Source organism: Pleurodeles waltl, chromosome 9, assembly GCF_031143425.1.
Source record: "Pleurodeles waltl isolate 20211129_DDA chromosome 9, aPleWal1.hap1.20221129, whole genome shotgun sequence".
Lineage (NCBI taxonomy): Eukaryota > Metazoa > Chordata > Amphibia > Caudata > Salamandridae > Pleurodeles > Pleurodeles waltl.
In genome coordinates, this window is record NC_090448.1 from 71,994,393 (window position 1) to 72,010,812 (window position 16,420).

Here is a 16,420-nt window from a genome sequence, read left to right on the forward strand (position 1 = left end):
AGTCCATTAAGTCTTTCTTCTGGTTTGTACTCAAGGTCATCCTCAGGTGAGTCTCAGCCCACTTAGCAGTGATTTCTATCCAACTCTGGTTGACTTTTCTTTTGTCTTTACCTGCTTGTGCTCTAGACTGCAGTTGTGAACTTGGTGAGCATTGAGTGTTATTCACCTCAGCAAAATATACTTGCCTGTCATGTCTTCTGCCCCTGATGACAAGTCTCATCTCCAGCATCTTGACCTGATTGCTGACTGCTCATCCTGCACCTTGTCCTCTCCTTCCACAACTGGGTCTGATTGCTGACTTCTCATCAGCATCTCCACCTCTTCTCCTTCAGCAATGGGAACTTATTGCTGACTGCTTATGCTGCATTTCGGCCTCTTTCACTTCCGCATCTGTACCTTATTGCTTACTGCTCATCCCGCATATCTGCATTTCATCTTCTACATCTGGGCCTCATTGCTGACTGCTTATCATGCACGTCGGCCTCTGCTGTTTCCACATCTACGCCTCATTGCTGACTGCTCATCACACATTTCGACTTCCCCTTCCACATCTGGGTCTGACTGCTGACAGGTCATCAGCATCTCCACCTCTACTCCTTCAGCAATGGGAACTTATTGCTTACTGCTCATCCTGCATCTCGGCCTCTTTCACTCCTGCATCTGGATCTTATTGCTTACAGCTCATTCCGCATATCTGCATCTTCACCTTCCACATCTGGGCCTCTTTGCTGACTGCTCATCATGCTTGTCAGCCTCTGCTCATTCTACATTTAGCTCTCATTGCTGACTGCTCATCACACATTTTGGCTTCTCCTTCCACATCTGGGTCTGATTGCTGACTGCTCATCAGCATCTCCACTCCTTCTCTTTCAGCACTGGGATCTTCTTGCTGACTGCCCAACCCACATCTTGGCCTCTTCGACTTCCGTATCTGGGTCTTATTGTTGACTACTCCTCGCGCATCTCAACCTTTTCTCCTACCACATCTGGGTCTGATTGCTGACTGCTCATCTCTCATCTCGGACTATTCTCCTTTCCCATCTGGCCCTTCCTGTTGACTGCTCATCACACATCTTGGCCTCTTCCACTTCGGTATCTGGGTCTTATTGTTGACTGCTCCTCACGCATCTCAACCTTTTCTCCTTCCACATCTGGGTCTGATTGCTGACTGCTCATCTCTCATCTCGGACTATTCTCCTTTCCCACCTGGCCCTTCCTGTTGACTGCTCATCACACATCTTGGCCTCTTCCACTTCGGTATCTGGGTCTTATTGTTGACTGCTCCTCACGCATCTCAACCTTTTCTCCTTCCACATCTGGGTCTGATTGCTGACTGCTCATCACGCATCTCCGCCACCTCTCCTTCGAATCTGGGCCTCATGGCTGATTGCTCATCCTGCATCTCTGCTTTTTCTCCTTCCAAATCTGGGCCTCATTGCTGACTGCTTGACTGGCCTTGAGTGTAGTGCTTAAATTGTAAAATAAGTGCTGGTGTACTCAGAAGCCTGCAGCCAGCACGCCAGAATGCGTTTCAGAATACCAAGGCAGAGTAGACTTAATTCCTTTTCACGTAGCCTTATTTCCCTCTTCCAGGTTCTTTTTCATCCCTGCTTTCTCCCTTTGTCACTGTTTTTCTGTCTTTCCATTTTTTGCAATTTTTTTCTCTTTTGCTCCTTTCCTCTTTGTGTTGTTCACCTTCTCGTTGCTTGACTCCGCTGGCTTTCTGTGTTTAAAACAGTGCCTATTAGGCCTGTTTTTAGACAAGACCCGTTCTATTTACAAAATGATATACATGATTTACTTATCGGGGCTTGCTTTCATCTGCCCTCTTCATCTATTGCCCTCTTGTATCAGTCACATTTTCTTCCGCCCACTGCAGCATACAGCATTGGTCGTAGGACAGCACAGTTCAGTCCCTGGGTAACTTAACTGTGAGGGATGGCAGTCTGCTCTTTCACAAGGATCACAGCCTCAAACTTTACCAAATAGGAGAAGATCCTGTTCCTAGGAGAGTAAACACATAAGTTCTCATCTGTGAATTTTCTTTAAGTAGAAAGCCCATACCTGCCCACGATGAATAGCCAGAGAGGATACTGTATCTGTTAAATGGAGATAGACAATACAATGTAAATTGCACACAGATATAAAATACTTCCAGGACTGGTGAAAGATTCAGCGTGTGAAATTAATTCAGGCAGCAAGTGGGGATGAGGGATCACTGGAATGTACAATCCATGTAAAGAAAAATAAAGGATGACTGCTACCATTCATAATCATAGAGAGAGCACGAGCCTCTTATAGAAACGGAGTCACTCACAGGCGGTGCTTAATTTGTGCCGGCGGTTCCCGGTGCTCAGCACCTGCACTTATTTAACAGGGCAGGGCTATTGAATTTTTCTCCCCTGTGCGATGGGCCCAGTAAATATTTCAAGTATATGTACCTACCTGTCCTGTCCTCCTCCTACAGTCCATACACCTGTTCTGCAACCCACAGGCATTGTCTGGATATCATGCTGCGTTCAGAACACTTTCAGTTTGCTGTTTCCCCCTTGGTGTGGCTGTGTATTAAAGTGGCCTGGGATGGATTTAAGACCAAGCAGCGTGGTACTCGGCGTGCCGCTGCCGGTTTCTGAACGGCGCTTTGAGCACCAGCCTTAATATTCTACAAATTAAGCACTGCTCATGGTGTTACAGGAGGCTAGGACGATGACCCGCCCCCCTTCACTGGGAGTCCTCCATGCAAGAATTCCTCTCTACAACCACTAGGCATTGATGTGATAGACAATACCGTGGCCTCCTTTAAAGCTGCCGACGCCTCCTCAAATCTGGCACCTGCCTGGCTTCCGAAAGATGTCCTCTCCTTTTGCCCTTCTCATTCATAAGCTGGCCAGCGGGTCTCATCAACAGGAAATTGTCCCAAAGGCTGGGTGATACTTTTACTAAAGAAATTAAATTCATACTCCTCTAGTTTGTCCAATTTCTGACAGAATAATGAGCTTCCCACGCACATCTCGTCGGCCAGTTGTGCCCAACTGCCGCCCTGGCAGAGGACATTGGCGGCTCTTGAAAGAGGGCACCTAGCATGGCAGACAACAAGGAGAGCTGATTTGTGAGGACACTGGAGCTGAGCTCTCAGCAGTGTTTGGCACCATGGAGCATTACAGCTTGACAGTGGCTCACACTGACTAATTCAAACTGAAATGGGTTCCCTTGTTCCTGTGCTAAACACAGATGTTCCCTTCAGTGCCAGGGACCACTATGGCTAGGTGTTTTTTTTTTTTTGACCAGAAAAGATTTTTGCTTTTAGACAGTGTATTTTTATATCAGTGATGCTCAGGCATCTCTTGCAACAATAAAGCTTTACTAAAAAACATGCAAAAACAAAGCAAACACTTGCAAAGCCAAAGAGCTGGCAGCCAACTCCAGGCTTATGTATTGTCTTTGCCAGTGCTTGATAATCATGGGCACAGTTTCATCGTCACGAAAACACACTGCCTGTCATGCTTTCTGTCTAATGATTTAAAACTATGGTAAATGCAATTTTTCTCACGCGTGACCCTACAGTGCCACCTGCTGATCAGTTGCTAGCGGTGACCTTAGCAGAATTATTTCCAGTTATACACCTCTACAGCAGTCTTTACAACTGTTCTGATGCACCTGCCTTTTGGCCATAGATTTCGACAATCTCCCCATGAATCTCCTTCCTTACACCACAGAACACTCTGAAACAAAAGTATTCGTACTGTCTCCGCTCGGCTGCATTCCCTCCATCCTCATCAACCCCATCACATCCAACAAATCCGCCTCCTCCCCAGATAATGTCCGTCTTTAATGGATGCCACGTGCTCGTTCCAGTGAAGTACTCAACCGAAACTGTCAACACAAACTGGATGCGACTTTGTCACTGAGTCTTGGCCAAGTGCACATTCAGATATCATCTTCAATATACTTGTTCCACAAAATTGCACTAGAACAGGAGGAGGCTTAGTATGGACATCACCCCTGACTTGTCTTTTGCGACCCCTGGCACTGTCTTTGCGACCCCTAGATTCAGAGTAGAAAAATCAGTGCCAGGGGCAGCTCGTCCTTATTGACGTCGATTGGGGCTCCTTCCTCTTTGTGTTCTTTCATTTTTTTAATGACATTAATAGTAAATAACGTTTAACTATTTACTATTAGTATAATTTAAAAAATGGAGTACAATTAGCTGGACCATGGCCCTCCCTGGCACCTGAGGTAGCTAAAAATGTTTTGAAATGTATATTGTGTGCGTGCTTGAGGGTGTGTGAAATTGAAGGTCAAAGGGCGTGTGATGTCACTTTTGCTACCCCTGGCATTTTGGTGAATTGACGTTCATGATTAGGTGTCCTTAAAAAGAAGAAATCAACTAAATACAAGACCACACCCACCACCAACTACAACATGTTCGAATGCCTTTAGTTAAGTCTCCCTCTCTTCTAACCCACGTGCTCTTGATTCAGGGTGTCCATCACCCTCCAAAAACACCTCTACATTCACTAACCAACGACTGAAATGCGTTACTGAAAGGTGCATGCTCAACAAGCTCAATATATTTAGCATGACTTTAATGTCGACTGGAGGAACCCAGAAAAATAGGCATTTCACAGTTCTAAACAAATTACTGCTGCTCCACAGTATCCAACCAAAAGTCCCACTGTCCACCCACTGCAGCAGCAAAACTTTCAAACTCAAATATTGACAGCTTCAACTGAGTCCGCTCTCTTCCTTCCCTTCTCATTGACTAGTCCAAGTCACAATCTGTCCATGAGCTTCCCTCACTGTCCTAAGCCTGTGGCCCGATAAGATACACTCTCACCCTCAAAGAAACCCGCACGCCCACCAAGCCCTGCACAAACACATTCTTCCCACACTTCGCAATATTACCCCTCCAAAGATTTGTCTTGAAGGTTCTCAAATATGACTGCACTGTCTGAATCCGTAGACCTACCGGCTCCATCAAAAGTTACAAAGTATCAGACTCAGTCATCCAGGCAGGACACATCAGCTATTTTAGGCCACTCTGCTGGTAAAATTTGACTAAATTTCCCCTTTTCGTGAACTACATTTTCTACTCATTTTGGCCATGATTCACAACCTGGTGCCTAGTTCACAAGATCATCCGTGGTAACTCTCCACCCAACCTTGCGGTCTCGCCTTAGATTTCTGGTGGTGAAAGAGGTTTAAGAAGCCACAATTCTCTCCTACTTGAAACTCCCAGGTTGAGAACCTCTCCTGCTCAAGGACAGTCTTTCTCAGGTACAGCTTCATCAACCTGTAACTCTTCCACTGACCCTCTGAACTTTGGCCCCATTCACCATCTTCTGAAGACAACTAAAAGCCCATCGTTTCAAACAATACTTACTTGTTCTCCAACAAACTGTTGATTTCTTCCTAATTTTTGTTTTCCCCTGTTATGATGTTCATCCCCTCTCGCGTCGCATTGTAACCCTGCAAATTTTTAATCTTTCATTGTAAACTACCTCAATACCATTGAGGTCCATGTGGGCTGTTTAAGTGCCTAAATAAATAAATAAGACATAACTGTGTATGGTAGGTATTAATCAGAATTCCAAGTGATACCAAGAGCACCTTGAGTTTTTCACTCATTACTTAGGATATGACATGGAACCCCTTAGTGGAAACAATCCTGCTATAGTAAAAAAGTACCCATTTGTAATTGTGGAATCTAGGTGTGAAAGGTGACGTGTTTTTCCGCCTCCTCCTCCGACTCCCCAGAGACCAGAAGAAGTGGTCTAATGGTAGATGATGAACTGCTGCCTCACCTGTCTTACCCTGCCTTCAGTGCTTAATTTGAGCCGGTGGCTGCTGGTGAGGGCCACCAGCATTTATTTTTCCTAATAAGAGATTTCCCGTGAGCAAAAGAGAGAAAACAAACAATGGGGAAGAGGAAATCAAAGACTGAAAAACTGCCACAAACAAAGAAAGGAGGAACCTGCAAGGGTGAGATAAAAGGAAAGGAGGTGTCTGACAGTGGATTAAAGAGGCCTGAAGTGGACTGAAGTTTGTGCATCCTTGGTATTCGGCACTCATTCTTTTACAAATTAAGCACTGCCTGCCTCCCTTGGTTTCTGCAGACCCGAAGGTGGCTATGTAGTGCAGCACTTTTGCAATTTGACCTCCCATATCCTCTTGTGAAATTGTGCAGACCTGCCAGAGATGAAAGATCTTGCCAGTGCTTGATACCAGCTTTGATATAGTTGTTATCAGTATCCTTTGCGATGAGTGTCCACTTTTCATTAAACAGTATTAGGGATAGGAGAGAGGGCCTAATTTATCATTTTGCTTGGAAAACCTGGGCGGAAACAATTTTGTTATTGTTGGCTAACCTTTAATAATTGTTTCTGTGCAGTATGTGTTCAAAATGGACAATTCTGGTAGCTGTTTCTTTTTACTGCCGAGACATCACTGCAGTAGCTAAATGACTTAGGGGCTCATTACGAGTTTGCCGGTCAGACTAGTCGACTGCCAAATTCACAGGGATGAGGCGGCGGTCAACCCGGCTGCCTCACCCCTGTCATATTATGATGTTCCCACCGGGCTGACCGGCGGGAACATCGTATGACCACATTCCCGCCAGTCAGCCTGGCAGGAACAGTGCTATGGTATTGGTCTGGGCTCCCTTTAGAGAGGCGAGGCCAACAACATAGCACTACAGCACCCAAAGCAAACAGTCCGCATTCCGAGGGTGCTGGGCAGGGGGGACACCTGCACTGCCCACAACCATATCCATGGCCCCCAGCACTTCCTTTCCGCCAGCCTTTTCTTGGTTGTTAAACCTATAGTTTTTTACTTAGCAGTAGTAACTTTACAAGTGCAGTTTGTGAACGGCAGTGGACTTACAGCCTCATTACGACCTTGGCGGATCCACCAAGTGACTCCCAAAGCAGCGGGGGGACGCCACCACCATGCCAGTGGTGTCCCTCCCTGTCCTATTACAATGTTCCTGCCAGGCTGATTGGTAGGAACATTGTGTTACGACGTTCCCACCAGGCTGACCGGCGGGAACAGTGCTACGTATTGGTCTCAGCTGCCTTAAGGGAGCCGAGGCCAATACCGGAGGACAGCAGCACCAAAGCAGACAGTGCTGTCCTGATGGTGCTGTGCAGGGGTTGCCCCCTGTGGCCTCAGCACTTCTTTTCTGCCAGCCGTTTCATGGTGGTTAAACCGCCATGAAAAGGCCAGCTTGAAAGGTCTGGCGGAAAGAGGACTCATGATCAGCACAGCAGCGCTGAACTCAGCGCCACCGTGGCTGACCATGGGTCTGACTGCTGTCAGTCCGTCGGAAACCATGTTCCTGGCAGGGAGAGCAGTTCCCTGGTGGTCCGACCTCCAGGGTTGTAATGTGGCAGTCGGACCATCTGGAGTGCGGCAGTCCGATTGCCACCATGGAATTGGCGGTCCTAGGACCGCCTATGTCGAAATGAGGCCCATAGTAGTCATCTGAATACCTGCATTGTCTACTGATACTTTCCCCTGCATAGGCTATGTGCTTTGCAGTTGCATTAAAACACCTCTTTCCACCCTTTTTATAAATTGTTTTTTTGATAAAGGTACACAATATAATGGACACATATATTTTTGAGTAATTTACACTTTTTGGATAAGTGACCCACTTTTGGTCATTCACAAACTCCGAGTGTAAGTTACTATTAAATAAAACACAGTAGTCCAGAACCACACATGGCCAGACATTGATACTGCAACATCCTTCCATAGGCAATAATTGAGATAATTAATTAAAATAAAACCCTACAGCAAATAACGTTAAACTAAATTAAATTATTTTAAAATAGTAAAAAGCGCAAATAAATACAATGTAATGTAAAAAAAAAATCCTGCATATTTACTACTTAATTGTAACATATATTTATAGCTTAGTTTGAATTCAAAAATTAATTTAACAATTAACTGAACTATTTGTAATTAATTCTATACATCACTGTAATAATTATGAATGCATCATAAAATCTATCTTTTTCCTTAAGGGATTTATTTTTTTCATTTTAAAACTCATAAAAATAATTTAAATTTATATTGTTCCCTTAACCAAAGATTTATTTCAAAATTAACTTAATAGTGCCCAGTATTTTTTATATTTTACTACATTCAACATAGAAACATAAAATGTATTCACATAAATATGTAATATAAAAATATTTTAATATTTATATTCAGGTTTAATATTTTTTTACATTTTCCCTGTACTGAGACAATTTAACATTATTTCCTACAGGTATTTTTTTTTTATTGCACAGCTCCATTATTTCTATGTGAGGGTATTGCTGTACCAGTGCTTGGCCATGTGTGGCGATAAATGTACTATTGCCACATTACAACCTTGGTGGGCAGAACTGCCTAAAGACCACCATCCCCGCCAGGAACATTGTTCCGGACACGCTGACGCTGGTCTGATCACAACTCAGCTTTCCTCCAGCCTTTCCATGGCGGTCACCCCACCATTAAAAAGCTGGCAGAAAGTCAGTGCTGGGGATCACAGGGGGGCATTGCAGGCCCCCCTGCACAGCACCATCAGAACGGCACTGCCTGCATTTGTGCTGCTGTGCTACGGTATTGGTCTCGACTCCCTTAAGGGAGTCGATGTCAATACCGTAGCTCTGTTCCCGCCGGTAACTTTGCGATACAATGTTCCCGCCTGTCAGCCCGGCGGGAACATTGTAATACGATAGGGGCGGGGGGGGGCACCAGAGACCCCAAAGTCGTAATGAGGCCGTAAGTCTGTTGCTGTTCAGAAACTGAACTTATAAAGTTACTATTGCTAAATAAAAAACTGTAGTAATCCAGCACCACATATGGCCAACCACTGGTACCGCAACACCATCCCGTAAAAATAAAAGAGGTAGGGACTTGAAATAAAATCCAATAGGAAATAATGTTACATTAAATCATTTTGAATAGTTAAACACATAAATAAATGTAATAATTTGTTACAAATTTATTAAAATAGTACATATTTGTTATTTAGTTTTAAAATATTTTAACAACCATTTTTAATGTAAAAAATAATATTATATGTTTTAATATAATTACATTATTCATATACATTCCATACATCACTTTTAACAATTATTAAAGCATTAAAATATTTTCTTTTGGGGAATGTGTTATACAATGTAGACTTCAGAAAAAAATCTTAATTTATTTTAATATATGTAAAGTAATTAAAGACTTAATTCAAAATAAAGGTACTGTCTTTCGGCAGTGATGAAGAGGCCCACAATGGGAAATGGAATGGTACTGTGAATATGTTCCATGGTACAGCCCTGATCTTTTTGGCTCTTTTTTTACTGTTCCTCTTTTTTAACAAGGAAAGCACTGTAAACAGTGTTTAATTTATAAATAAAAACATGCAGGGGCCCAAAGCTCTCTTCTGAAACACGTGGGTGCTGCAATTAAACATGCAAGCATGGAATACTGAGGCAGCGTGTAATCCTGAAGCCATCTCAGGCCTCTTTAATTCATTTACAGACACTCCTTACCCCTTCAGCTCACTCTTGCAGCTCTCTGTTTTCTCCCTTTGTGAAGCTTTTTTGTGTTTCTCTTAATCCGCCTTTCCCTATGAGGCTTTTGCTCTCAGTAAATGCTTGAGGCAGAAAAATAAGTGTCGCCCCTCACAAATACGTACTGGTGCCCCACACCGGAAAACACCGGCTCAAATTAAGCACTGACTGTAATTCCTTCTGTTTTGCATTATTTTTTAGATTTTGTCTCTGACCTCAGGCAGCATTTCTGTGGTAAAGGAGGTGGCATCAGGTGGAAGTATGGTGGCCTGCTAGCCACAAATCTTTATAGCCCATTCCATATTTCACAAGCCGCACCAAATGGTGCGAATTAACTTGCGTTGTTTTTTGTACCTGTGCATACTTTCTGCAGAATGGCCCCAGCAGAACATTTTATGTAGTTTAGTTCCTCCTCACAGCTGCTGTGCCCCCTACATACACATGCACACTGGTGCTATGCTATAAACACACACTTGCGTTTTTCTTGAGATGTACCGGTACTCTCCCTCTCAAAATAACAAAGTGCTGGTACTCAGTACCGGAGAGTACCGGCCCATTTAAAGCACTGGTTATGGGCATGTTTATAAGTAGATAGAAGCTACTTCTTGTGGATTGCTATAGGTGCCACACACTTATTGTTGAAAGGCAGAGAACATGGAGCCTTGTTGCTGTTTATGAACCTCTTAAACCAACAGCACAGAACAATAATAAAAAATTGGCATAATCTTATATAATTTTGGTAATTTTGCTTCATGCTTGTTACACAAAATGTCAAAAATTATGCAGTCACTCCTTGTGACATAATTACACTGTGTTCATGGCAAAATGTTAGTACTAGAACATGGAAATAATTTGACCAACCAGAATGTGAGCAGCTGTTTGTGACACTTGTGTTTTTTGGGGGGGGTTTGCACAGAATGCATGCTTACATCGAAAATGTATGCGAGGAATCTTGCACTAAAATATAGTACTAAATACGGGTTTTGTATGTTATGTAATTTTGTGCAATTTTTCATTATTTGTGAAAAATGTCACATAATTACGCAAAGCAAATTGCGTGAATTTTCACCACCCCTAAGTAACATGACAATAGTTCCTTATCTTCTGAGATTCAACAGATAATCCAGTTCCGTTTTCTCCGCCTTCGTTTATAGGGTTCGACTGCGTTCTGATGGGGCTGCCATACCACGTCGCCGGAGTGGAGGTGATACCCACAGCCCACCAAGGGGCTTGGGTCCAGGGATTGACACCCCTCCTCGGGCGGCTGCATGCCCGAGCAGTCCCCACAAACTCTCGTTGAACAGGGGAAGGATGGAGAGCCCAGAGAAACGCCGTATGGCCACGTTTGGAAGCGCGGGCAGCATCAACTACCCTGAACGGAAGGCCCCGATGGAGAGCCACTCCTTGAGGTCCACGTGTGGGGCCACTCGCCACAGCAGTCTGGGCGATCATAAGTCTCTAGAGGCCGAAGCTCTTGCCGAGGTCAGTGACCCTGGGTTGTTCAAATTCCTTCTTGGTGAAATATATATCTTAATAATGGGAAGTTGTGGGGTAAAATGAGGTACCTAAATATGCACTAATTTATGATTTTTTTGTAAAACAAAACTGCTTCAAGGAGCTAACTTAAACCTCCCTTATTAATGTTTAACTTTACTGTATCCTGCTGACAAATCTACTAGTCCACTGGTACTTTTAAAGTACTATTTCTGTCCTTTTCCTTTCTGAGAAATTGATTGACAGAAAGTCATAAACTTTCCTTTCCACCTGTATCACACATGTATTACAAATATATTTTTTCACTTCTTGGTTTGAGAAGTATTTGGAGATGGTCACAACCTTCCCTTTATAGGTTTGTCAAAAAATGCACAAATGAGGCACTGGGCCCTTGCGTAAACTTCAAGGACATTTTCTCCCTGAGCTTTGATTGCCAAAACTAACATTTGACTGCTTGTAAATCCCTGTGAACTGGCTGCCAACTTACACTGAAGGAAGCATTAGGTGGGCACTAGATCTGTGTCCCCTGATTGCATGGTGTGTCTATGGTTTAAGAGATCCCAGCGGGTGAAGGTACCTCCAGATCAAATGGGGGAAGCAAAATGAAAGCCAAATACTAGATGAAGCACCCCGGTAGATGGGTCTGACAGTGAATGTGGCACAGTGTTTGACCCCCGTGCATGGTGCATCTTTGGAGTTCAAAGGAGCCATCTGACATGGAAAGTGTGCATTGGTTGAGCTGGGCTGATGCGTACCGTGGTGCTGGAGTGTTCCCGGTGGCTGGAGTGGGGCTCTGTATTGAAGTAGTCCCAAGAGGATTGCCATTCTCTAGCTGCCTGGTGGGCATGCATGCCGTAGTGTAACAGTAGCTTTGCAGGAGATGCATCATGTCAATAAACAACAAAAGAAGGGCATACAAAACTTTTTCAATCATGGTATGTTATGCAGATTTGGAGAGCTCCCTATCACCCAAGAGGGTATCAGGGTGCTCAACACGTGTGAGTCTATCTAGGGCCTAGTAGGACTACTCAAAAAGCCAGGTCTTCAGCTTCTTGCCAAAATCAAGAAGTGAGAAGGGGGCTCTTAAATGTAGTGGTAGGTCGTTCCAAGCTTTAGGAGGTATGTAGGAGAAGGCTTCATAATCAGAACTGTTTTCCTGTATGGCTGGGATGTGTGTAAATTGGGGTCCAGAAAAACGAAGGTGTCTGGAGGTTTTGTGAAACCAGATGCGATTGTTGAGGTACTGCGGGTTCAGTGATATGTTCTACCTTGAAAGTTTGGGTGAGCAGTTTGAATTGTGCTCCTTTGCGAATGGGGGGGCAGTGAAGTTCCTTCAGGTGTGGTGTGATGTGAGTGCAGCATGGGAAGTTGATTCAGCCTGCCAAGTTCTGAATGGTCTGCAGCCTTCTGGTGAGTTTCTTGTTGGCCCCAGCATAGAGAGTATTCTCATACTTCAGCTTGCTTGTAACCATCTCTTGTGCAATGGTTTTCCCTATGCTGATTGGAAGCCATTTGAAAATCTTCCTCAGCATAGTCAGGGTATGGAAGCATGAGGCGATGACGGCATTGACTTGGGCAATCAATCAATCAATCAGTGTATTTGTAGAGCGCGCTGCCACCAGTGAGGGTCTCAAGGTGCTGAGGGGGTGGGGGATGCTGCTACTGCTCAAATAGCCAGGTTTTGAGCCGCTTCCTGAAAGTCAGCAAGTCTTCGGTCTGTAGTAGTGGCATGGGAAGGGTGTTCCAGGTCTTGGCGGCGAGGTGGGAGAAGGATCTGCCTCCGGTAGTTGCTCTTTGGATGCGGGGGACGGTGGCGAGGGTGAGGTCGGCTGAACGGAGTTGGCGGGACGGGGTGTAGAAGGTGAATCATTGGTTGAGGTAGGCTGGTCCAGTGTTGTGGAGCGCCTTGTGTGCGTGGGTGAGGAGCTTGAAGGTTATCCTTTTGTTGACGGGGAGCCAGTGTAGGTCTCTCAGAAGGGGAGTGATGTGGCTGTGGCGGTGGGCATCAAGGATCAGGCGTGCGGAGGTGTTTTGTATGCGTTGCAGTCGTTTGGGGAGTTTGGCCGGGGCTCCTGCATAGAGGGTGTTTCCGTAGTCAAGTTTGCTGCTGACGAGGGCTTGGGTGACTGTTGTTGTATCTGTGGGGATCCATCTGTAGATCTTGCAGAGCATGCAGAGTGTGTTGAAGCAGGATGAGGAGATGGCGCTGACTTGCTTGGTCATGGAGAGTGTTGAGTAGAGGATGATGCCCAGGTTGCATGCGTGGTTGGTTGGTGTTGGGGCCGCTCCCAGAGCGGTTGGCCACCAGGAGTCGTCCCAGGCTGAGGGGTTGGCACCGAAGATGAGGACCTCCGTCTTATCTGAGTTCAACTTCAGTTTGCTGTTCCTCATCCATTCGGCGACGGCCTTCATTCCTTTGTGGAGTTTGGATTTGGCGGTGAAGGGGTCCTTGGTGAGGGAGAGGATCAGTTGGGTGTCGTTGGCGTAGGAGATGATGTTAAGGTTGTGCAGCCGGGTGACGCGGGCGAGCAGGGCCATGTAGATGTTGAAAAGTGTAGGGCTGAGGGACGAACCTTGGGGAACGCTGCAGATGATCTTGGAGGCTTTGGAGCAGAAAGTGGGGAGGTGGACGCTCTCGGTTCTGCCGGAGAGGAAGGAGGTGGTCCACTCCAGAGCTTTGTCCCGGATCCCTGCGTTGTGAAGGTGTGTGCGTAGGATGCAGTGGCAGACGGTGTCGAAGGCGGCCGAGAGGTCCAGGAGGATGAGGGCAGCGGTTTTGCCGTTGTCAAGCAGGGCCCTGATGTCGTCGGTGGCGGCGATGAGGGCGGTTTCCGTACTGTGGTTGCTGCAGAACCCTGACTGGGATGGGTCCAGGATGTTGTTTTCTTCGAGGTAGTGGGTCAGTTGTCTGTTGACGATCTTCTCGATTACCCTGGCCGGGAATGGGAGCAGGGAGATTGGGCGGAAGTTCTTGATGTCTCTCGGGTCCGCCGTGGGTTTCTTGAGTAGGGGTTTGATCTCAGCATGCTTCCAGCTCTCGGGGTAGGTCGCAGTCTTGAAGGAGATGTTGATGACTTTGCGGAGGTGGGGTGCGATGGTGGCGCTTACTTTGTTAAAGATGTGGTGTGGGCATGGGTATGACGGAGATCGAGAGTGGATGGAGCCCATGGTTTTGATTGTGTCGTCTTCATTCACGTTGGCCCAGGCGAGCAGGGGGTCGTAGTTGAAGGTGGGAGGAGAGTCTGAGGAGTCGGTGATTGGCGGGGTGGTCTGGCTGTTGAAGCTGTCATGGATGTCTGTGATCTTGTGGTAGAGGAAGGTGGCGAGGGAGTTGCACAGGTCTTGTGAGGGTGGGATGTCGTTTGTGCTGGAGCTGGGGTTGGAGAGTTCATTCACAATGTTGAAGAGCTCCCTGCTGTTATGTGCGTTGTTGTCCAGGCGGTCTTTGAAGGAGGTTTTCTTGGCAGATCTGATGAGGTGATGGTGATTGCGGATGGCGTTCTTGAAGGCGGCATGGTTGTCCAGCGTCTGTTCGAGGAGCCACTTTCTCTCCAGTTTCTGACAGGTTTGCTTAGAGACTTGAAAGTCCGAGGTGAACCAGCTGGCTCTCTTGTTGGCACCTCTTGTGGGCAGTCATGTTGAGTTGCTGTCGATGACGATCCTGAGGTTCCTGGCCTGGGTGGGGAATGGAGGGGTGATTTTCCTGTCTTTGTTTATCCACCAGGTGAAGTCCCAAGTTGTTGTGCTCTTCCTGAAGATCATAATTTCAGTCTTGTCATTGTTAAGCTTTAGAAATGTGTTCTTTATCCAATGGGCAATTTCAGTGTATGCATTGAAGAGGGCCAGAATCAGGGAGGATCCTTGCGGAACTCCACAGATGAGGGCTTGGGTGTCCGAGGTGTATGGTTCTAGGCTTACTGGGTCCTTCCAGTCAGGAAGGAACAGATCCATCCGAGTGTGTGTGTCCTTAGAATCTGATGTCTTGTAGACTTCGATGAGGATGGGGTGACAGACTGTGTCAAATATTGCAGAGGGGTCCAAAAGGATGAGGGGCGATGTGTCTCCTCTATCCAGAATCAGGCAGATGTCTTCCATGGTGGTGATGAGTGCAAGTCCAGTGTTGTGGTTGGGTCTGAAACCAGACTGAGTTTTGTTGAGGAGTTGGTGGTCATTGAGGTATTCGGTGAGGAGTCTGTTGTTGATTTTCTCTATGACCCTGACCAGGAATGGTAGTAGGGAGATCAGTCTTCAGTTGACAAGCCATTGAGGGTCCACAGAGGATCCACATATGGTTTCTTCAGCAATGGGAGGATAGTTGTGTTTCCAAGCATCTGGGAAGGTTGCAGAGGTCCTGCGAGTGTGTGATTCAGCTGAAGGCAGCCGCTGGTGAGGTGGACTCTTTCACAGTGTGGAAGATTTCTTTGCTTTTTTGGTGCTAGCATTGATGCGGTCCACCAGAGCAGCCCTTTTGTGGTCCAGATCATTTGGTGGTAGAGTCTTACAGCAGATTTGAATATGCCTGCAAAAAGGAGGCTGTGGATGAGGATAAGGTCCTCCCATCAGAAGACCTAGCAAAAAGCAAGAGTTAAGTCAGTGGCATCGTTGGACTTTTTTAGATAAAGCTGAAAGCGGTAGAAAAGACTTCTAGTACAATGTACTGCTGTAAAAAAAGGATGGAAATGAAGAATTCTTGGGGTATGAATCACCTATAAAGCTGGCAGAGACAAGGATAAGGTGGTTGGAGAGCCGATTGGCGCAAGTGGGGTTGGAACTCTGGGGCTATGAAGAATCTCAGACCAATATGTCATGTGCTCTACCAACACTTGAAAGCAGGATCGAGGTTCTCAACAATGGAAGGTGGATGTCTTAAACGTTCTCCTCCATCATGACCCAAGAGGAATCAATTGCACAATTAATACAGTCCTGTTAGCTGAACATCTAACCCCTTAAAGTGTGCTACTTCTTAGTTTGCAAAGACGGCTTGACAACCCTTCTCTAGATCTTGGAGTCCCAGCCAAGTAATAGAGAGAGGGACTGATACCGTCTTGTCGTGAGGTCCTAAACTTCCAGACCCTATCTTGAAGAAAATGGGTGTTAAAACAGTCTCTCCAGGTGCACACAAGCAAATTCTAATATTTTGGTTCTGTGGCATGCACACACAGTACAAGAAGAGACAGCTAAGGTACTTCGAAAGGAGATTTTGGATATGGGAACTATGGCCTCCAGCTGGAGACCTTACGGGGGCAAACTATGGACCTGATTATGACCTTGGCAGAGGGGATTACTCTGAAACAAAAGTGACGGATATCCTGCCCGCCATATTACAAGTTCCATTATGTCCTGTGGAACTTGTAATGTGGCTGACT

The 16,420-nt window shown here is 45.8% G+C and overlaps 1 protein-coding gene across 2 annotated transcripts in view; it reads left to right on the forward strand.

Moving 5' to 3' along the window:
• Positions 1–16,420, forward strand: part of SRGAP3 (SLIT-ROBO Rho GTPase activating protein 3) — a 447,418-nt gene that overhangs the window by 421,885 nt on the left and 9,113 nt on the right. For both annotated transcript variants that reach the window (XM_069206335.1, XM_069206334.1), the window contains exon 21: positions 10,715–11,042. In XM_069206335.1, coding sequence (XP_069062436.1) covers positions 10,715–11,042 — 328 coding nt within the window. The remainder of the gene's footprint in view (positions 1–10,714; positions 11,043–16,420) is intronic.